The sequence below is a fragment of the Notechis scutatus genome, chromosome 1 (genome assembly GCF_049901735.1).
Source record: "Notechis scutatus isolate UNSWTSFEM ecotype Mainland chromosome 1, rNotScu1.2, whole genome shotgun sequence".
Lineage (NCBI taxonomy): Eukaryota > Metazoa > Chordata > Lepidosauria > Squamata > Elapidae > Notechis > Notechis scutatus.
Genome location: NC_142009.1, coordinates 310,636,594 through 310,660,350, shown reverse-complemented (window position 1 = coordinate 310,660,350; position 23,757 = coordinate 310,636,594). Strand labels below are relative to the sequence as shown.

At 36.6% G+C, this 23,757-nt stretch overlaps 1 protein-coding gene across 3 annotated transcripts in view; it reads right to left on the bottom strand.

Annotated features, from left to right (window-relative positions):
- Nucleotides 1–23,757, bottom strand: part of LOC113413664 (inverted formin-2-like) — a 38,115-nt gene that overhangs the window by 5,591 nt on the left and 8,767 nt on the right. For all 3 annotated transcript variants that reach the window (XM_087952246.1, XM_087952247.1, XM_087952248.1), the window contains 12 exons: nucleotides 22,093–22,154; nucleotides 20,950–21,052; nucleotides 20,470–20,555; nucleotides 19,718–19,818; nucleotides 15,290–15,360; nucleotides 15,030–15,137; nucleotides 13,824–13,894; nucleotides 13,365–13,485; nucleotides 12,783–12,947; nucleotides 10,247–10,349; nucleotides 2,914–3,066; nucleotides 153–905 (listed from right to left, as the gene is read on the bottom strand). In XM_087952246.1, coding sequence (XP_087808372.1) covers nucleotides 153–905; nucleotides 2,914–3,066; nucleotides 10,247–10,349; nucleotides 12,783–12,947; nucleotides 13,365–13,485; nucleotides 13,824–13,894; nucleotides 15,030–15,137; nucleotides 15,290–15,360; nucleotides 19,718–19,818; nucleotides 20,470–20,555; nucleotides 20,950–21,052; nucleotides 22,093–22,154 — 1,897 coding nt within the window. The remainder of the gene's footprint in view (nucleotides 1–152; nucleotides 906–2,913; nucleotides 3,067–10,246; nucleotides 10,350–12,782; nucleotides 12,948–13,364; nucleotides 13,486–13,823; nucleotides 13,895–15,029; nucleotides 15,138–15,289; nucleotides 15,361–19,717; nucleotides 19,819–20,469; nucleotides 20,556–20,949; nucleotides 21,053–22,092; nucleotides 22,155–23,757) is intronic.

Below are 23,757 nucleotides of genomic sequence, written 5' to 3'. Positions count from 1 at the left end.
CCTTCCAGATAATTTGGATTATGTCCGCCATCAGTCCTACGTATTGGGCATGCTAGCTCAAGTTGGAGGTGAAAATATCTGGAAGGATACAGGTTAAGGAGGTCATCTTGATTTGGCCCTAATGTTCAAAGGCTGCAATGAAAATGCCTTACTTGAATGGCCCTTGCTATGCCTCTTTTTCTTCTTGCGCTTTGATGAACTTCTTTGGCCATCTTTTCCAGCTTGGGCTTGTTCTGAAGGTACTGTTGCTGAATATGAAGAATCAGTTACTGGTTCTTCTGAGAAGGACCTATCCTGAGATGTGTCCAACAAGGAGTCTGAGGAACGGTCTTCATTGACTTTAGATGTTTCTGGCAGTGCCAAAGTTTCAAGGGCCATTTCTTGAGAGATTGTGAGCTGTTTGGTGTTTCCAGGTATTTTTTCTCTTGTGTCATCATTTCTACAGATACTGTTTGAGCCATCAGGTTCAGATCTACTAGCTGGGTCCCCTAAGTTAACCTCATCAGCTTTAATATTCAGGCTAGTTGAATGTCCTGAGTTATCACTTGTAAACTCTACAAAAGAAATGGAGTGAGACAACACTAAATCATGGTTGTTGGCATCATGAAAGGAACAGGAGTCATTTTCCTCTTGTAAATTTGTTCCATTTGGGGCTTCTCTATTTTCCTCCAAAACGAAAGAATGTAATGAGGCCTTTTCGGGATCTGCCTGGGCTGGAGAAGAGATGCCATTCCCAATGGCATCAGGTGGTGTCTGTAAATTCAATGAGTCAGTAGCCAACTCAGATTTCTCATTTATGGTAGCCCCTTCTGAAGCCTTTGCATTTTCTACTTGGTCCTGGAAATTATTTTGCATCCTTGAATCATCTTCTTGCGTTGGGTCTTTCACATCCTGAATGCTTTGGTCTGAAAATGAATGACACCAATAAGAATGAAATCCAATACAAATAGTTCAAATAGCTTAGGCTGAGAAAAAGTTTCCACTGAATCATCCCAACTTCCCCATCAAAAACAAAACAAAAAAGTAGGGAGAAAAATACTGATAATGGGGGAATTATTATAATCTCAATGTGAAAGATTATTTTTATTCTTCTCTTCTGAGCTGTGAGTTTTCCTGTTGTCCCTTTTCTTAGCAGTAGGAAAAAATAATGTTGAAATAATGGGAACTCCTCCACCCCCATTGCAGTGTGCAGCAGTGGATAGAATTTATAGGAATTGTAGTTGGAGAGGGGAAGGTAACATTTCTCTTCTTTTTTCCCCTCTTTAGTCTTGTCATTCTAATTTCTCTGTCTCTGCAGTGCATGATGTTAAAAAAGAGTCTCTCACCCATAAAAAACACAGGGCTACATTCAGTTTCACCTATAAACCCTACATATGTAATCAATTGAGTTTACTTATAGCCCTAAAACAGCTGGTGTTTGGGACCTGTATTATAAAAAAAAATACTGTAATGGTTAAAGCACCAGTCTAGAAACTAAGAGATAGTGAGTTCTAGTCTTCCCTTAAGCATGAAAGCTGACTGGGTGACTTTGGGCCAAGTGCCAGGAGACTTGTGAGTTCTAATTCTGTCTCAGGCATAAAAGCTAGCTGGGTGACTTTGGGCCTGTTACTCTTTCTCAGCCCAACTCATCACAAAGGATTATTGCTGTGGAGGAAAATAGAAAGAAGCAAAGGGAGCATTAAGTACTGCCTTCAGTTAGTTGTAAAAATAATTAAGATGGAATATAAAATAAATACTTGTATAAATAAATACATAAATTAAGATCATAGAATGTTATTTCATACACAAACACACAAGCATATTAGCACATATAAAATAATAATTTCAGGAGAAGTATTCAGTTATGTTTTTTTTTTTTTAAAAAAAAATACAACTTTTTCAACACATTGTGCTGAACCACTTCCATCTTGTTACCAAGAAAAAGGTATAAATGTGTCCCTCAACTTGCCAGGAATCAAGCTTTATTTACAGGTATTTCTGCTCCTAATGATATGGACCACACTAGATGTGACCACATGAGGGCGTTTGCCAACCAAATGTGGCTTTCATTTCTATTTGGAAAATGATCAGGTGCAATGAATATCTCCAAACAATGTTCTAACATTAAAAAAAAAATGAAAGAACTATGCTATCTAGAGTTATACTGTTTCCAGTTCATACTATTCTCTTTTCCCATAAACATTTGCAATTAGCAATTAGAAGGAAAAAAATAATTTCTGGACACTGAGGTGATATTGCTTCGTGCTGTTTCTCTTTGAGAATATTTTTGAAAAGAGCTGTGAGATAAATAACAAAAAGAAGGCAGTTAATTCTATTTGTCCTTATTCTAGATTTATTTGCTATTTAACATAGTCAATTTATATAGTCAACCATTTCATTGAAATGATTCTGGACAGTGCAGATGCAATCAAATAAATACAAAAATAAAAAATGTAAAATATAAAAAATCCATATTAATAAATATTATAAATATAAAGAACCCCACGGAATAGGTAAATGGCCTCCTCAACAATGGAGCCATCTGAGCTACAATTGCCAGGGAGCCCCAGACGTGATGACATAGGTATGTGTTCAGAATATGGAAAGGAGTGGAGCTAGTTTAATTTCAGGGAGAAGAATGTTCCATAAAGCAGGTGTGACAGCAGTGAATGCACGTCTACTGGGACCCACTAAATGATGGTTCCTAGGCAATGGTACTTGCAACAGGTCTTCTCTGCCAGATCTAATGGGGACAATGTAACTGGGGAGAGGCAGTTCCTCAGATAGCCCATGCTATAATGAGTCTTAACCAGCCCTTTGAACTGGACCTGGAAGAAAACTGGCCATCAATGGAAACAGATGGAAACAAGATGGACTTTCATAAGTTAAACAAGGGGAAAAAACTCATGAGATTTTCTGATTTTCTGTTCTTACCAATCACTTTTCCTCTCTGAGGTGTTGTTTTCATGGGAGTGTCTGTGCCATTTTTGTTCCTGGTTGTTTTTCGTAGCTGGAATCCCTTCCTTATGTCAGCCAGCAAAGCATCAATAACACACACCTCCTCTTGTTTGACAGCTCCTTTCTTAACTAGAGTTGGAATTTGGAGAAAAAAGTGAATTGGTCAATCAGATTGAGAATGTGACTGGATTGGAGCCCCACAGTTCACTCATTTTATTTTGGGTTCCATTGAGTTGTAGTTGCATATGCAAATCAACTTAACAAGCAAATTGTGTTTTGGAACCTGGGAAAAAAACAATCCAAATGTTCTTCCTTTGATGAGCATTTATCCTTGCAATTTCTAGCACTGAAACAGAGGTGGTATTCAGCATGTTCTGACCAGTTCTGGAGAACCGGTAGTGGAAATTTTGAGTAGTTTGGAGAACCAGCAAATACCACCTCTGACTGAAGATTTTACAGTACTCTTCCCCTGCCACACCTACCAAGCCACACCCACAGAACCAGTAGTAAAAAAATTTGAATCCCACCACTGCACTGAACCACCAACTAATCACATTTATGCAAATAATCTCATCCATCCAGGGTTCACTTTCTTTTTGACTAGTGCTTTATTTTCTGGCTGTGTGAAAGAATTACAAAAACATCCCAGATGTTAGCACTATCTCTGTTCATAAAGTGAAAGTCCTGATAACTGGGGGGGGAGGGAGCAGAATTATGCATTTAGATAGCTTTTAGTAGCTCTCACTGAAACTCGCCTACAACAGAACAAGCAAGTATAGTTCAGATTATTTTGAGAGTAATTACCTGGAAAGCTTAACTTTATTTCCTTACTAATTGTATTATGCTGCAGTGTAGCAAATTATCACATAAAGAGGGACTTCCAGTGGTGAGGTCAAAGCGGAGCAGGAGAGCGAACTCTGCAATCCTGTATCCGAATTTTCGTGCTTGGAAGCTCTCAGAGGCATTGTGATGCTTGGAGAGTTAGAAGGGAAAACCTACGAGCAGAGTGGAGGAAAGCAACCTCCCACTGCAATGAGGGGAAGCCCTTTGAATCCGGCGCGAAAGAAGCCCGGCATCTATGGCGGGTCCGAAGCTGTGACAGCCAGCTGCGATCGGGAAGCAGGAAAGTGGATCAACGCAAGACATCAGAAGGAGAACAGCAGACTGGGACAGTTTTTGAGAGGTGAGAGAGCCCTGTGAAAGACTTTGACAAAGGGAGCCTCCGGAGAGAGTGAATACAGTGGCTAATTGGCGGGGGATAGCGGAGTGAAAGAGAGAGGAGGAAACAATAGTTTAACAGCTGAGAGAGAGTACTGCAGAAGAAAAGACCGAGACTCTGTGAATAAAAACTCAAAATTTCTATGATTTGGATTCTATGATTTGGATTGATTGGTAGAGCAGAAAAAAAAGACATTAGAGAGAACAACTGGAACTTTAATGGAAAACTGTAGTTGAACGGAGAGTGGAACCATTTTGATAGGAAGCTGTGACTGTGCAATTTGAGAGTGAAAGTGACTAAGTAGTTAAAGAGGACTGAGGAAACAGGAAATGAGGAAAGTAATGTGTGTAGAAGCCATAGAGATTGAAAAAAGACCTGAAAGCATGAATAGAAGAGATGATTCCACCAGACTGTCAATCATTTGGAAGCCTGCACTCACAAACAAAAAAATCTCCACACCACTAGCTAGGCAAACACCTGGGCAACAGATCCCCCTGATACCTCCAGCTCAAACACACCCCAACCAGGCACCCAGATGAAACCTAGCTTCCTAACAAATGATAGCCATCTATTTACTCGAAGCCAAGCCGCACTAAAAGCCTCCAATACAGGAAATACAATGTTGCCAGCCAATCAAGACACAAAAAAAGCCACAAAACAGACAGAAGATATTAGAAACACCAATCAAGCAGAACACAGCAAACTCCAAGACCAAGAAACACAGATCAAGACTCCTAACCAATCAGGATTAAGAAAAAACCATTCTGGCACAGCAGTAGGCTAGCCCCAAATTTAAAACTGAAACAACTGTAAAAGTCTGACTCACAGACGAACACAATACAGAAGCCTGATGATGGCAGATGAGATTCTGCCGAAACGTTGCTACAACTTTAAAAGCACAACTATAATGACGTGGGAAAATACCCGAACAAAGCTGAATACCATACATGTAAGTACCCGTGAAAACTTAAGAACACACACACACACACACACACACACACACACACACATCTAATTTCTTGCAAGAAGAATTAATTTATGTATCCTATTTCATAGCTTGCTACATTCTTTATAACTGTTATACCCTATATATTCTTTATATATATATTCTTTATATATTTTTCCACAATTTGATACCTTGGATAACAACTAATTAATCAATTGATGTACAACTAATTAATGGCTATATATTGATTCATAGACTTAACTGAACTATAAGAAAGTTATAAGATATAGTATATAAGAAAAGAAAACAATCAAACACATATTTATCTATATTTATTAAATTATATATGTTTACTATATAAGCTATTATATTTAGAACTATACTTAATTAATTTATTAAAAGGATTAAATAAGATTAGAAATTTAAGAGGGTTACAGACTATGATAGATTATAAACAATAATGATACTTAGTTTTACATTGTTGTATATATATATATATATATATATATATATATATATATATATATATATATATATATAGTGTGCATAAAATTAAGGAGATACATTATTAAGTATATTAGACCTTGTAATATAAACTGAAGGGATTAGAATAAGATAAAAGGGAAGAGATAAACATAGAAAATGCAGAAGGGAATTGATACAACGGATGATAATATTGAAAGACTTTCTTAAGAAAATAGGTAGATTTGGGAAGCCTAAGATGTGCACCACGACAACTACCGCTAAGATTGGGAAGAAAACAGCATCCAACCTAACATCAACGATAACATCAACAGCAGGACAACGTTCCATAGAGGGCATGATGAATCCTGAGAAGGCAAGTCAGGTATCAAATATGCAAACAATTCAAATGGCATTAACAACAATACAAGAAACGATGGTGAGAAACCACGCAGACTTTAAAACTGAAATGGGGGAAATGAAAGGTAAAATATGGAAACTAGATGAGAAGTTAAGTACAATCCAACAAACAGTAGTAAAGATGGAACATAAAATGAAAGCAGTGGAGGCAAAGGTCGAACAAACAGATAAGAAAGTAGAATCAATAGAACAGAAATTAATGGGAGAGAACAAGAAATTAGAAGAGGCAATTGCATATTTGGAGATGGAAAAGGCTGATGTCTTCCTCAGATTTCAGAATATAACAGAAGAAAAGGGGGAGGACTTGACCAAATTAATGGCAGATCTCATAGCAGAAGCATTACAAAAAGAGGGCCAAGAGGTTCAAAGGGAAATCGACGAGGTATATAGAATATATACCAACTATACAAGACATTTTAGACTTCCAAGAGAGGTTCATATACGATTCTCAAAGAAACAACTGAGAGATGAGATATACAAAGTAACAAGAGACGAACAGAAATTGTAACGTTGAAACAAATTCCAAGAAGAATAAGGGAACATAGAAAGAAATACAGATTCCTGGCCGCCCAACTGAATAAGAATAACGCCCTGTTCAAATGGCTCATCCCAGAGGGAATGTTAATATCATGGCAGGATAAAATTTTTAAAATAGACAGTATAGAAAAAGCAAGGGAATTCTTTGAACTGTATGTGGTATCAGGAGAAGACCAGAACAGCAAAGAGGAAGTGGAAAGTAGGAGCCAAGAAGAAGACTTAAGAAAGAAAAAGAAAAAAGAGCAATCCAACAATTGAAGGACGCTGATGGCACACTAAAACATCAAACTGAAAAGAAAAAGCGTATTGTTAAAAGTGTTTTTGAGGAACTATATAGTAGGGAAGACATACCAGAGGGGAATATCCAACATTATTTAGAAGGAAAAGGGCTACCTATGATCCCGGAAAAGGATAAAGAAGTGTCAAACAGGGAAATAACATAAAGAGAACTGCAAGAGGCAATCCTGAAACAGAAAAACAATAAGACACCGGGATCTGATGGTCTCCCTGGGGAACTGTATAAAACTCTCCAAGGAAAATTAGAAATGCAATTATTAGAACTTTATAATGAGGTACTGATGACAGCAAAATTACCTAAGTCATGGGGGGAGACATATATAACATTGATCCCAAAAGAAGATTTGGACCATCAATTAATTCAAAATTACAGGCTCATATCCCTTTTAAATGTTGATTATAAAATATTTATGTCCATAATGGCAGAAAGATTGAAAAAAACCCTTAATCAGATCATTCATAGCGACCAAAACAGATTCTTACTGAACAGACAAATTAAAAATAATACTAGAATGGTATTGAATATAATAGAATATTATGAAGCAAACCCAGTAAAACAATTGGCAATGGTCTGCCTCGATGCACAAAAGGCATTTGACAATGTTAATTGGCAGTTTATAATACAACAATTAAAAAGCATGCAATTTGGCAATAAATTTATTGAATTGATTTCGACAATTTATACGACACAGACAGCCAGTGTAATAATGAATGGTGACAGAACAGAAACATTTAAGATCAACAAGGGAGTAAGGCAGGGATGCCTACTGTCACCCCTTCTCTTTATTCTTACCTTAGAAAACTTATTGGAAAACATTAGGAAAAATGTAGAAATCAAAGGGGCTTTAATTAAAAAAGATCATTATAAGGTACAGGCATTTGCCGATGATACAGTATTTTTTCTGGAAGATCCAGAGGATACGGGAGTAAAATTAATAAAGGAAATAGAGGAATTTGGCAAAGTTGCAGGCCTTAAGATTAATAAAAACAAAACAAAATTATTGACTAAAAATTTAAAAGATAAGCAAAAAAAAAAAAAAAAAAATTAGAAGGAAAATTGGGAATGCAAAGTGAAAAAGGTAAAATATTTAGGCATTTGGTTAACAGCAAGATGCTCTTCAATTAAAAAAAATAACTATGACAAATTAATAATACAAATCAAAAAAGAATTGGAAACGTGGGGGAAATTACAGCTATCACTACTGGGGAAAATTGCAGCAATTAAAATGTCTACCCTACCAAAAATACTATGTCTTTTTCAAACTGTACCAATAAGATTGGATAAAACCTTTTTTAGAGAATTAGATCGAATAATAAGTAAATTTGTTTGGGATGGGAAAAAAGCTAGGAGAAAAATAAAATTGTTACAGAACAAAAAAGAAAGGGGTGGCTTTGGACTCCCTGACTGGGAAATATATTATCAGGCTGCGGCTATGGTATGGATTAAAGATTGGATCAACCTGGAAAATAGAATTGTCAATAGAGGGTCACGACTTGCCGAGAGGGTGGCATAGTTTCCTATGGGATGGTAAATGTAAACAGCATGCATATTTTCAGAGACACATGATTAGAGATTCATTAATTTGGACATGGAACAAGATTAAAAAGAATCATTATACTAAAATACCAAACTGGTTGTCAACTATGGAAGCACAAATATACCCAAACGCAATGGATCTGGGAAAAAAGAGGAGTTACAAAGACCTATTAGACCCACAAGGAAGATTAAAAACGAGACAAGAATTACAGCAACAAAATATAAAGATAGATTGGTGGCCATACATGCAAATCCAGGCGAGATATCAGAAAGACAAAGAACAATTTGGTTTCTGTATGGAAAAGTATCAATTAGATAAAATTCTACAAGAAATGGAAAAGAAAATGATTTCAAGAATATATAACTTTCTACTAGATTTTAAAATGGAAGATGAGGTGGTCAAAGAGATGATGGTGGTATGGGCGAAAAATGTTGGCCGTAATATAGACCTGGAAAATTGGGAGAGAATGTGGGGATCAAATTACAAACTAATTACATCCACAGCATACAAGGAAAATCAATAAAAAATGTTCTACAAATGGCACCTTCCTCCCGCTAGATTGGCAAAAATGTTTAATTCAGACCCGAATTGTTGGAAATGTGGAAAAGAAAAAGGCACTTATTTTCATACTTGGTGGACATGCCAGGAAGTGAAAAAATATTGGAATACAATTAGACAATGGATAGAAGAAATCACGAATCAGACAATTGAATTTAACCCGGAAACTTTTTTATTAGGTATAATAACACAAAAATGCAATAAAACAGATAGATATGTTACATATATTAACAGCTGCAAGGATTTCGTACGCACAACTCTGGAAGGAAAAAAGGGTCCCACCAGAAGGCATGGTTATTTAAAAAAATAATAGATTGTATAGAGATGGACAGGCTAACGATGAAAATAAAAGACAGAGAAGATTCAATTTATTATAGGGCCTGGGATGCCTGGTATGAGTGGTTTAGAAATAAAAAGAAAAGAAAATGACAATTAGGAAAAGAATGAGGGAATATGTAAATATGTAAATATACCATGGAGAAGATTGAGATGTAAGGATAAAAGATATTGATTTACAGTAAGAGTAAGATGTAATGGTAAAGGAATAAGTAAATACATATAGTGAAAAATGTGAGGAAATGCAAAAGATGTCTTGATGTTGATAACAATGTATAAAGTTTTGTTTTATGTTTTTTAAAATTTGGAAAATTAATAAAAAATTATTAAATAAAAAATATCATATAAAAAGATTGTTTTTCCCTTACATCAAGGCTATACACATTACTCTATTGTATTGATGCCAGATAGTATATGCACAAGTGCTAGATAGTATATACATAAGAACAGCATTAAAAAAATAAACTTTCAATTTCTTTGTATGTGTGTGTGTCTGTCTGTCTCTCTGTGTCTATGTGTCTGTGTCAATTCATCCATCTATCCATTCATCCATCCATCCAGCTTATACAGACACATATCTATACATATATATTCTGATTGTTTTGTTGGCATTATAACTTGGCTGGTATTTAAGCTGATGTGCATAGCATTCCTTTCTTTTTTTTCCTGCCTCCAAAAAAACTATTATGAAAGTGGGTGACTGAGATTGAACCTCACTTAAAAGGTCAAGGTGGCTTTGAATTTAAGTCTTCCTAAAACATTCCAGTATTATAACTATGACAACATACTGGCTGACAAGTACTTTCCACTAAACTCACTCTAGGCTAACGCATCTCACCAAAATCATAGTGACAGCAGTATTTGAGATGAAACACTTCCTTCCACAGGTACTGCTATGCAGGTTCATTAGGAAGTAAATTCAGTTGAATTCAATGGGCTTGTTGTCAGATACGGGTTTGTGGAACCTAAGTAAAGAAAAACTTTTACATGACTCACTGGTTTTCCCATCTTCTCCTTTTGGCCTCTTAGCTTCTTCTTCTTCCAACTGTTTCTTCCTTTTCTCAGCTTTGGCTGCTTGTTCCTTTCGGTCCTTGTTTTCCTGTGTATGAGGAACATGAGATGTAAAAGGTACATCTAACTTTTGTCTGATTTTCACCTGTCATCTTACAACGCTCCACATTGGGCCTACTTAATTTCCATTGCAAAGAAATTACTTATGAAAGTAGTTCTCGACTTATGATTTGTTGAGTAAGCAATGCAATTATACAGCAAGATGTAATATGACTGTGTCACTTAGCGATGGCAATCCCAGCAGTCCCAGTTGCCGTCATCCACTGACAACCCTGGGTCATTAAGTGAGTATACACCCATGTCCTGAGCCTCAGTAAGATAAAGCACCATCTCCAATTTCCCCCACGTGTCTATCTCCCCACCCATCTCTTGGCCACCCTGCACCCTGCCTTTTGGGGAAGGAAACAGGTGCAAACTGCGCAGTCTGGGGCTGCTTAGTAAGAGCCACAGTGGCGCAGTGGTTTGAATGCAGTACTGCAGGCTACTTCTGCTGACTACCGACTTCCAGCAGTTTAGCAGTTCGAATCTCACCAGGCTCAAGGTTGACTCTGCCTTCCATCCTTCCGAGATTGGTAAAATGTGGTGGACCCGGATTGTTGGGGGCAATATGCTGATTCTGTAAACCACTTAGAGAAGGCTGTAAAGCACTGTGAAGCAGTATATAAGCCTAAGTGCTATTGTTATTGCTCTGCTTTCATGCCCCAGGAATCCATGGCCATCTCATCCACTCCCAGCTGCAGTTGCCCTCCCCATTATGCACTCCAAGCCTCCTGTCACCCTGTGCTGAGTCACCTCAGCTGATCTTTGTTGTCTTCTTGCTCCTGCTGCTGCTGAGGTGTGCCTAGTCTGGCTAGTGAGCCAATCAGGGCTTGCCTTTGGCTGCAGGAAAAAGAAGAAGTCAAGAGCAGCCCCCTGAGCTGGGGTGTGCCAGAAAGCCTTTTTGCATTGCACTCCAGAAACTTTTGCAAAGGGTCTTTTTGGTTTTGACTCAGCGGTTGTTTTTGTTTTCTTTTCCCCACAGCTGAAACCAAGCCCAACACGACCGGGCCGTGGCCAGGTATATCACGTCAGCAATGGGAGGAAGAAGGTGGTGAAGATCAGCTGGGGCAGGGGGCCAAATTAATGTAGATGGAGGGAAGATAGGCTGGTGGGGGGAGTTGAAGCCCTTGATCATCAGTGTGGACAGACTGCCAAGCATTGGAAATTTGATCACTTGTCCAAGGAGGTGCTGCAATGACCAGAACTTTGGGCACATGTTGTAAGCCCTTCATTCAGCACCATTACAATTGCAAATGGTTGATGAATGAATAGTACTAAGTCAAGAACTACCTCTAGTCCAAAGAAGTTGTGTCTTCTTTTAGCTTTGCTGCAAGAAATTCCCTTTACTGAGTCACTGGCTCAGGTCAGACTGCTATTTGTAGGTCCAGGATTGAACTATGTATTAAATGCTCCCTTCTTGGATGCCCAGGCATAAAGAGTTTCTAATTCATTAAACCACAGTTTCTTCTCATATCTGTAGAACGAAACTGTGGCTGAAGTCTGTCATACAACAAATTATAATTAGAACAACATTTAGACAAATTATATTCTATCTGTCTTTTGGAATCCTGGGATTAAGAAATCAGAACTAAGAAAAATCAGTGCATAAAGCTAAATATAAGTAAGGAGAAAGAAGTACTGAAGTAAGTAAGGAGAAAGAAGTAGTGCAATTTATATATTTTTAATAGAGGTGAGGTACTAAAACTAATCAAGATGGCACAAAAAGGGGACAATGAAATGAGATCCAAATTGTAATTGAACTACCAAGAAAGACACACCAAAGTGCTTTCAAAATCTTTCAAAATCTTGCAGGAAAATGCATGGGAAAAATACAGACTCAGTAAGAAGGAACGTGTATATTTTAGTTAGGCAATCAATTCCCCAAGAATCAGTCTGAAACTAAGGTCCTGGTATTATTTTAATGTCAACTTTCCGATGATGCACAGAGATGGAACGTCAGATCAGTAAAAATAGAACAGCTTTAGACTCTAGGAATTCCTTCCATTTGTGTTATTTTTATTTCCACATCTGCACTGCACATGTAGGAAGTAAAGCAGAACATGGGAAGAAAGGGAAGGAGGGGAGAGATGGACATAAATTTCCTTTTATACTGTGCACAGTACTGCCAACTCCATTTAATCTGCTACCCTATGAATTTTATGACTTCTTCCCTGAAACAAGAAAAATTATGAACGATGCTGACAAGTGTTACATCTGCAACTTCCTGTGCTGTAAAGAATTGTTTTGGTATCGAATCCAAAATGCTGTGCACTTGCAGCCCTCCAGTGTGTGTGTGTGTGTGGGGTGTCTAATAGTCTAAAATGATACTATCCATCTAATAATTTCCCAATACTTTTGCTGTGCATTAGAATGATGGTCCACAACAGTTCTGATCTTATTTTTTAATGTCTCAGATGCAAACCTTTAGTGCTTTGATGTAGAGATCGCGGAAGGTTTTCATGGTATTAAATATCTCCTCCAAAGACAATTTGTTCGGATCTTCACAGAGATAGTTAGCAAGCTCTGTTCTCTTAGTTTCAACGAGTTCAAACTCGTCCTCCAGCTTTTGGTTAGCAGTTAAGCTATCCTGGAAGAGATTAAATTGAAATTCAAAAAGGATCAGCTAACTTTATAGAGGCCATGGTGGCTCATGTGGCTAGCACACTGAGTTTGAAAGACCATTGAGAAGTTGATAGCTTGACAGCTCAAAACCGAGTATGAGCCACATGACAGAATGAGCTTCTGTCAATTTGTCCCAGCTCCCACCGACTTAGGAGTTCAAAAACATGCAAATGCAAGTAGATAAATCGATACACTTGGTGGGAAAAATAGCAAGGACATGAAAGGAGCACCGTTGTGCATCCCTCGAGCAATGGTGATGTCTCTGGCAAATCCTTTCAACCTGGAAGTGTCTTGCTTCCAACAGAAATGTAATAGTAGCTAACTACATGGAAACAGTGGAAGTATCCTCCAAAGAGAGCATGAAGAGTTGTGTTATACCAACCTGAATGGCTGTTCCATATTGGGCTTTCACTTCTTCTATTGAGGATGACAGCTTCCGTTCAAGTTCCAGCAATTTCTTTATATTGGAGCTGGATTCAGAATGAATCACGTCTAGATTGATTCTGAAAAGAAACAAGCCATACATGCTGTCTCTGCTTCTATTGATTTATAGGAACGAAGTGGGAATTCTGTGGATGTGATGGGAGTGTACGACCCTAACTGTGCTGAAAACAACTTCAAAGGTTTTAGGCTATTATTGTGGAGACTCAAACAATTATCTTGCCGTGAACAAGTTTTTGATGAGGAATATTATCATACCTTAAAGTATGATTAATAAAATTATTTACCCATTAAGCATGGCCTGATTTATTTGCTAGGTTACTTTTTTCAACAATAATGTAAGATACTGTATGTCTATAAAAATAGTTTTGCCAATAATAAAATATATAGTGATCCCTACCCAGCTGCCTTTGAAACACATTCAAGATCTTTGGGAAGCTGAAGCAAATCGGTGTGATTTTTTTCCACTTCCTAAACCAAAAAAGAAAAAAAAAGAAAAAAGGGGAGAAAGTATAAACATTATACACTTGTACAATTTACGATGGCTGCAGTTTCTCTGTATGTCAACTCGTTATTCAGAAATTATCAGCACAGTAATACTGCTTGCCTGTCAATCTTAGTTAAGCAGAGATCTACCAAATAGATGATCTCTCTGTATAAGAATCCCCAAATATCCATGGATGACCTGGAGGCATGTGATTTTCTGCAGCTGGGCGAAACTAAATGGAACTACCCCATTTAATAGAATCTGCCTTGAATCCTCTGCATTCAGCTTAACTATTAACCATAGACGGATCTGGATCATTGAGTGGTAATTAAAAACAAGTTTCTGAAGGGTTGTTGCAAAAACTTCCAAGCATCTTGTGTAAAGTAAAATGGGGATCACACTAAAATATACGGCAAGTCAACCAATTGGGACTCCCTTCATCTAGACCAAAAGCATTGGGCCAGTTGTATATCAAGAGCAGATTGTTCCAAGAAATAGAGGCTGCCACTACATTTGATGAACTGGACTGTATTATACCAAAATACATTTGTTAAACTTTGTGAAAATTCAAGAATCAGTTAAAAAAGCAACCATAAAGATCTACTAGGAAGATAAAAGGAAAAAGAATCATCTCTAGGCTGGATGGATTTTAAAACAGTGAACTGCCATAATTTAAAAGCCTTTCTTCTGTATCTAGCATTTTGCAAGGACATGTTACATTCCCTTGGAATAATTTGAGCGGTATAATTAATGCCAAAAAATAAAATTAAAATATATAAATAACAAATTGACAAAAAATTGGCATTAATAAGAAAGCAAATCAAATCAATAAAGCTAGATGAGCAAGAAAAACACTAAAAGAAGTCATGAAGAAATATTTTATGTACACAAAATATTGTGTGTTATGTATTTGGCCAACACCTATTTAATTAAATACCACCTCCCTCAAATATTTTTGCAATAAAATTATTAGGGAAACAAACAAGCAAACAAAACAAAGGAAGATATCATCTTAAATAGATGGTTTCTGGCTAGTATACATTTTAGCTGCATTAGTTTCTTTCTATTAGTATTTTACTATTATTGCTATATTTATAAATGAAAAACAACAGAAACTACCTCTAATATATGGTGGAGCAGTGTAATGCGAGTCTGGTTTGCTTTAGTTTCTGTTAACTTGAGCAAAGTACCAATTTTAAAGCCATCGGCGTCTCCTGTGTGACTTCCCTTTCAGAGAAAAAGAACAACAAAAAGAATGAATATTATATTTTCTATTTTCATAATGCTGGTTTAAACAATATTTGCAAAACAGGCAAGGAGAACAACACTGTTCAACTCATTGCTTTTTTTAAAATGCACATTTTCTCAAGATCACTTACATAGTTCAGGAAGTTTCCAACGTCGAGAATCAATTGACAGAAAATGGGCAACCTATGGCTTGAGAGGAGATCTAAGAGGAAAGAAAACTTGCTAAATAAGCGAACGCAGATGGCCTGGTGAAAATATCAATATCAATTTAATAAGCATTTTCAATTTTTAATTAACAAATAATAAATGTTGGAAGAATGTTGAAGAATAATAATACTGTAGATCTAGATGGTGCAACTGAAGAAATGTTTAAAAATAAAAGCTTTTTTTTCTTATGGAGTGGATGTGTGATTTGTTTAGGGTGTATATTTGTTTAGGGTGTATATAAAGACCACAGCCATGTCCGATGAGTAAAAGATTGTGGCAACTGTTCTTCTCTGCAAATGTAAATGGAGCAAAAGTAAGTGCAAAAACTACACACCTATCACAATTTAAACCTCTAAATAGAAATTATCATTGGCTCCATTTGTTGAGAAAGGTATAGTTTATTAGAGATCATGTATAAGAGCCGCAATGCTTAGAATGCAGTACTGCAGGCTACTTCTGCTGACTGCCATCTGCCTGCAATTTGGCAGTTTGAATCTCACCAGGCTCAAGGTTGATTCAGTCTTCCATCCTTCTGAGGTCTGTAAAATGAGGACCCAGATTGTTGGGGGAAATATGCTGAAGTCTGTAAACCACTTAGAGAGGGCTGTAAAAAGCATTGTGAAGTGGTATATAAGTCTAAGTGCTATTGCTACTGCTATTGCTATTACAGTGTTGCAAAGCCAGAGATGGTGTGTGGCAAAATGAATAGGTATGCTTTGCATTAATATGGAATTGAAATGTGTTTGTTGAGGGTCATAATAGAGATAAATGACTGAAATAAACATTGTGTGAGAACAAATGTTATAGCAGATTGTGCACCAAGCCAAGAGTTGGTTTACAACTGTCATCTGAGACCCCTTCCAACTTGATTATCCTATACCTGCATCTAAGTGGGGGGAAAAGAGCAGTTAGCAGAACATTTACTAAAGGTGGGAAATGAATGGAGAAATGTTATAATATGCAAATTCTGAGACAAAGCTAGTTCATATACTGTGGTCTATCTTCAGGAACGAATGCTTATCAAAATAACTTTTAAAAGGTTGCATATAAAAATGCCTCTCTAATGTATACTGTAAAAGTTCAATGTCAAAAGTTATCTAAATGCAATGAGAACGGATTGTTTAAGAAATGTGTGTAGGGAAACAAGAAGAGATACAGTCAAGAATAAATGGATGCTAAATAAACATTGCCTCATGCAGTATGAAGGAATAATTGAGGTGGTTTGGTCATAAAGATAGAAGGACTGAAGATCAAATCACAACAAGAGCAACAATTTATTAAACATGGATGCTGCTTGACACCCAATGACTTTGGATAACTCACAACAAACAAAGAAATTACAGTAACTAGACTTCCGGTTTGAAGGGCTTCGGCGACAGACAGAAATCCGCGATCGTGTGCGGTTTCTGTCTGGGCTCGCCGCTGGAGTTTCGGGGTTAAGCCACCCCGTAGAGGTGGAGAAGAGGGGGAAGACTGCCAGCAGGGTTGAGGAGAGCTGCATCTCTCCTCCTCATCTGGCCATTACTCCCTTTCCTGAAGGCGGTTGCAGCGGTGGTCAGAAATGGCCACCGCAAAGGAGAACTCGACTAGAAAAGAATGTGCAGGAGGAAGATAAGAAGTGAAAGTTTTGGCTGACCGGGTTAAAATGTAAAAGCAACAACTAAGGTACCCTGGAATTTAAACTTACAAAAAATAACATCGCTCCCAAAGAAGAGTCGGAAGCAGTGAAGGAAAGTGAAAAGGGAAAGGTTTGGCTTTTTTCCCCTTCTCTCTCTTTCCCTATACTGACAACTAAGAGACTTAAATAAGAAATCGGAAAAATCTGCTTTGACATCAATAGGCAATTAAGCTGAAAATAAAACAAAATGCCAAAGGGATAATAAAGATTTCTGGACATTAAAATTTTTCTTTTTCATAAGCAGGAAGGGAGAGAAAAAGAATAAGGGCAGGATCTGGAAGAGGGAGGAGACTGCCTGGAATTAAAAAGAATCTACAGTAAAATTTCAACAAGACTTCTAAAAGATACATTTTAACTGAAACTTTGCAACTAAATTGTAACCCCAGGAAGAGAAAGTGAAAAAAAAGAGCAAAAAAGAAACAGCTTGCGTGTATTTGGATTATTTGGTGATCTTTGGATTCTTGGTTATTATATTTGAATGACTAAAATCAATCGGGTGGTTGTTTAAAAATTTATACAATGGCACCACTTCTGGATGAATTGAAAATGGAACTTAAAAAGTACAAAGAAGATGCACAAGAAGGGAAGGGTTCTTTTGGCTTCATTTTTCAATTCTTAGAAATGGAGATTTAGAACTATGAGAAACAACAAGAAAAGACTGCAAAACAAGAAGACTGGGACAAAGAAGAAGCCATCTTTAATGAACAAGCAATTTTATGTGGGGAAGAAAAAGGAAAGGGGGGAAAGAATGGAGAATTTAAGACTTAAAAAAACAACCAAAGAAAAGAAAAATAATTCAAAAATAAGTATAATACTGGAAAGCAACAGAAAAGGGGAATACAGAAGAGAGAAATAGAGGTAGAGAGACAAGGGGGTAAAAGGGGAGAGAGAAGAAGAGAGGAAGAAGGAAAGGAAAAGAAGTTACAAAGGACTGGAGCAAGATATAGAGAAACAGGACCTATTTAGAGATAATGGGTGAAAATCTAACTGAAAAAGGGATTCTGTAAAGGTACATAAGATTGTATTGTTATATTAGTAATAGAAATAACTTTAGAAAATTGGAAACAATGTATGATTAAAATGAGGGATAAAATAGTTAGTGTAATTTAGTGAAATGTTTGTGAATAAAATAAGTGAAATAAAATAAATGAGAAAATTGAATTAGGAAGGAATGGGAACATTTTAATTAGTTAATGTTTTATAAAATATAAGTGAAGGGGGGGGGATTAACTATGGAAAGCTTATAATTGTTCCGATAGAAGTATGATATTTAATTGAAAAGTAATGTTAAAGATGTTAAGACTTTAATGAATATTAATATTAATGATAGAATTGAATTGGAATGGAATGTTGTTTTAATTATATTATACATTTATAATTTTTTCTTTTTTTAAGAATACAGTGTGTATTTTAAGAATGTACCAAGCAGAATCTGAATGGAAGTTATGTATTATATTGAATGTTACAACTTTAGGGAAAAGATATAAAGGCGTCATACTCCAATCAGTAACTACAGGAGAAATTTTGTTTAATGAGAAAAGATAATAGATAATTGAAACAGGACAGACAAAAAATATAAATACAATGATTTGAATTGAGATGAGATAATTAAAATAAAATTGAGAAAATTAAAAGAGGGGAGAAGCTATGCAGAAAATGTAAAATCGTAATAAGAAATGGAATAGAATATAAAAAGGAGCATGAACCTGAATTTGTGTCTGTACGAAGAAATGTAACCCGGGATTACGCTACTTTCAAAAAAGATGTTTTATTTGTATTTTTTTTTCTCTTTGTGAAAACTCAAATAAAATCTACAAAAAAAAAAGAAAAAAAAGAAATTACAATAACTTAAATCAAACATGGGAAGTTTGACAGACTAGATGGAATGAAGTGAGGGGTCTCACTATCCCTAGACAAAGGCCTGGGTGAAGAGCCAAGTCTTCACTGCTTTTCCGAGCAATAGCAGAGTAAGATCCATTTGGATCTTGCAGGAAGGATCTACAAAGCAAGAGTGAGCACGATGAGAGGGTGGGGCAACTAGGGCATAATTCAATGAAATTGACAAAAATGTGCGTATGGTGTATGGTGGGTGGTGATAGAATAAAGGATAAAAGGCTATGTAGAGATATAGTGATTGTTGTTCGTGGAAATTAGGTTTAGCTGTTTCTTTTTCTGCCTCTTGTTTCATCTCTTACTCCTTCTCTTTCCTTTGCCTGCAGTTATTTACACCAAAGGGGAATGGTATGATGAACTTGTATGTAAGTATGGAATGTGATAAAAGCGCAGACATACTGAAGTTTTGCTTTCCACCTTGCATGCTTTAATTACTTCAAAGGTGAATGCTTGAGCAGGATTTCTGCTGCTAGGCAGATGGGATTAGAACACTGCATACCAAACTGATAATGGCTTCATTACATTCTCAAAGACTGGCTAACTAATCTGGAGAGATTGAGAATGCAAATATTCTATACCTGTTGCAGGGGTGGACATGGATCTTCTGAGCAAAGCATTTACATAAGCACTGACCAAACCATTTAAGTCTTGGCTCTCTGCAAAGGTTTCTCAGCAAATTGATTTCTCAGCAAATTATGATGTTTAGATTGGAAAGAAACTGGCTATTCTTCAGCCAACTCAGAACACCCAAACTGTATTTAGGCCTTAAACAATCACTAACCTTCACAAGCCCTCCTTATTGTTTCTGCTTTGGGCTGCAACATCTCCAGCAGAACTGCAGTCTCTTCACACATCAGCATACATTCAATCCTCAGTTGGTAGCTAGAGTGGAGAAATCGTACAAATACCACGTTGTAAACTGTGCTCCCAAACAGAGCTAGAATGAAAAATTTTCAAGCCAGTCACTATTTTGGAGCAAATCAGTTATATATATCTTACAAGTTTAAATGCTTGATTTCCCTATAGACAATACAGGAAAACTGGGAATATTAAACCAATTATTAATACATTAATATTATTTAAACATTAACAGCACAGTGGAGGGGTTGATGGAGTAACAACAGATTCCACTTCCCCCATTCCTCCCAAGTGTCCTTAGTCAAGGATTACCTATATGAAGATGTAGCTCGCATAATTTATTTGTGTAAAAATATTTTGTATTAATCTTATTCTAAACCAGCAACTGAATACATTCAACCATTATTTTTATTTTATCGAATTACCTTTTAATCCATTCATTTAGATATTAAAGTATACCTCTTTATACTAGTACTTCTGATTGTGCAGTTAACTGCCATATGAAAAAGATTTCCCCTTCCTCCCATCTATAACTCTTCTGTGACTACTATAATGCTGGAATCGTTTAAAACAAATGATATTTCCTGCTTTAGAAATGTTTGAAATGTGTATATTTAAATTAACTAATTACATGTATGTTTCTTTAACAAATATTCTCATTAACATTCCTCTTACCTAGGAACTCCAAGGAGCAGAAGATAGAACTGATCTGCATTTGCTAATTTTTCCTTTTCTTCCTTGAGAGCTTTCAAATTTTCTATCTAGCAAGAAAAGAGAAATGTCATGTTCCAGTAACATCACTGTTTTCACATATACAAAGGCTTGTGGTTTTGAGCATCATGATGGGTTAAGAAGCTAATAAATCATTAATTTATTATCATTAATTTATCAGTTACATTTTTGTTTGGAAGTAATATTAAATTCTGATTAATTTAAATCTCAGGAGACAGCTTCTGAACTTCTTTTCCCAGCCACACTGATGAAGAGGCTACAAAAAACCCTCCTCTCTTTCTCTCAACACAACACACACACACACACACACACACACACACACACACAAAATGTATTGATTATTGAATCATGATATATAAATGCAGCAAAAGCAATACAAAGAAAAATTGAAATAATAGACTTTTTTGTTGTTATTTGTCTTACTTCATGTTTTTCCGGTAGGAGTTTAAGAAGCTGCTTGAGCACTTCAACATCAAACTTTGTTCTGTCACCTTCCTGAATCATTTTAACCACCTCCTCATTTGTGCTGTGGATAAAAAAGATTGTGGATTAGATGCAATTACTGTTATGTAATTATGGGGAAGGCAAAGGCAGGATTCTCTCCTCTTCTTCTCATAAGGAGCCCTGGTGGTGGAGTGGTTAGAATGCAGTATTGCAAGCTAACTGTAACCCCACAGTCTGGAGTTTGATTCTGATGGGATCAAAGTTGACTCAGCCTTCCACCCTTCTGAGGTTAGTAAAACGAGCACTCAGATTGTTGGGGCAATATGCTGACATTGTAAATTGCCCAGAGAGTGCTGCAAAGCACTATGGGATGGTATATAAGTCTAAGTGCTATTGCTATAAGGTTAGAATATTGTGTCCACCCAATGAAATTGATTAACAAGCATGTTCAAGTCAGAAGGGAAAAATATCACTTCATTCTATACCTGCAGCTGACATTTGGAATTCATTACAACAAAAATCAGTATTGGTTGCTAGCTAAATTAGTTTAAAAAGGAATGGGTATACTTAAGAAAGATAAACCAATTAGCAAAAATTAGTCATTGCAGGTATATTCTGAATTGGGCTATCAATGAATGCAGATGCTAGGTAGGGTAAATGATGATTGAGGACACAGATCTTTAGGTTCAAGCAAAAAAGCTACCCAGGTCTAATTTTAGGCTGCATCTATTATGTTATGATGACAGGTAGCATCTATCCAAAGTGGAACCAATCCCAAGTATGTATGGCAAAAGGATATCAGACCTGAGACAAAGATAACTCCTGACAGCAGGTCCCAGAATATAGAAAGAATTTTCCTCTTTGCCTCAATGCAAAAAGAAGCTTCATTAAAGCAAGATGGCTACTTGGAGAAGCTTCATGTGTGTATGTGTGTATAAGTCAGATTCTAAATATATGATAAACTCTGTTGTAATTCTTGTATGTGTCAGTGCAGTTTAAGAGAATAGATATGTAAATCTATAATAATTACATAAAATAAGCACAGGATGGCAGTGTTAATTATTACAAATATTACCTCTAATGATGTTAGTATTATTTTATTAATATAAAAATACCACTTACCACTTAAATTGCTTCAAAAATATATTCAAATTAAGACTCTTTTTGGAATCTAGAAATGTAATCTGTTTTGGAAAATTGAAACATTTTTGGTGAGTTTTATAAATTCATAACAAAGTATAAATTAAAACTACTTGCCAGTTATTCTCAGCTTTATTTTTACAGAAATTTGTAAAATAAGAAGATTTATGGCACTGTAAATGGACCAAATCTATATAATGCTATCATCAACTGGCAAGCGTGAATAATGCCAATGTTTTCTTTTCATTCTTTTATTGTGGCATTAGTTTAACATTAAGATTAAGGTTCACTGGAGTTGGTTAGCTAATAAATGTAAATATGTAAATAATAATAAAGACTTGAGAGGTGGATAAAAATGCCAAATCCAGTCTAAACATCTGGCTGACTGTGTGACCAACCATAATAATAATTTTCTGAACTTCAGAGAATCATAGGGCTGAAAAAGTCCATGGAGGGTCTAATCTCCTGCCTAAGGCAGGAGTCTTATACCATTCTGGACGAATGATTGTCCAATCTTTTCTTGAAAAGCTCCAGCACCCACAACTACAGGAGGCAAGCTGTTCCATTAATTAATCATTCTCAGTGTCAGAAAATTCCTCATTTCCAGATTGAATCTCCTTGGACACGCTTCCATGGATTTTCTTGTCCTGTACTCAGGTGCTATTGGAAAATAAATCAACACCCTCTTTCTTGTGACAGTCCTTCAAATATTGGAAGACTGCTGTCATGGCTTCTCTTCATTAAGCTAAACGTAATTCCAATAGCAGTTCATCATCTGTAGCCTCCATAGCCTTATAATCTTTGTTGCTCTTTGTTGCACTCTCTCTAAGGCCTCAGCATTGTTTTTGTAATGTGGTGATAAGAACCGGACACAATGTTCCCAGTGTGACTTCATTAGTGCAATATAGAGTGGTACTATCACTTCCCATGACCTTGATGCTATCTCACTGTTGATGCAGCCTAGAACTTTATGGCAGTTGCAGCACACTGCTAACTCATACTTCAGTGATGATCCACCAGGATACCTAGATCCCTCTCACAGTTACTAGTGTTAAGCCAGGTACCTCCTATTCTATACCCATGCATTTGATTTTTCCTGCCTAAATTCAGCCTTCCATCCTTCTGAGGTGGGTAAAATGAGAATCCAGATTGTTGGGAGCAATATGCTGATTCTGTAAACCACTAAGAGAGGGCTGTAAAGCACTGTGAACTGATATATAAATCGAAGTGCTATTGCTAAATGCAGGATCTTACTTTTCTCACCACTGAAAGGCATGTTGTTGAATAGGGCTCAATGCCCAAGTCTGTCAAGATCTTTCTGAATCTTGAATCTATCTTCCAAAGTTTAAGCAATTCTCTCCAGCTTGGTGCTGTCTGCAAATTTGATGAGTTCCCCCTTCTATCCTCATCTAGACCATTTGTGAAGATGTTGAAGAGACTGGGCCCAAGAAGAGAATGTTGAGATATCCCATTGCGTGCTTTCCTCCACGTGGATGTAACTCCACAGAGGATTACATGCTGAGTGCAGTTGGTCAGCCAGCTGCAAATCCATCTGGTGGTGGTGCTGTCTATTCCACATTGTGTTGTAGGCTGTGGTCCAAGTACAGTGCATCCAAAGCATTTCCCTGATCCACTAATTTAGTCACT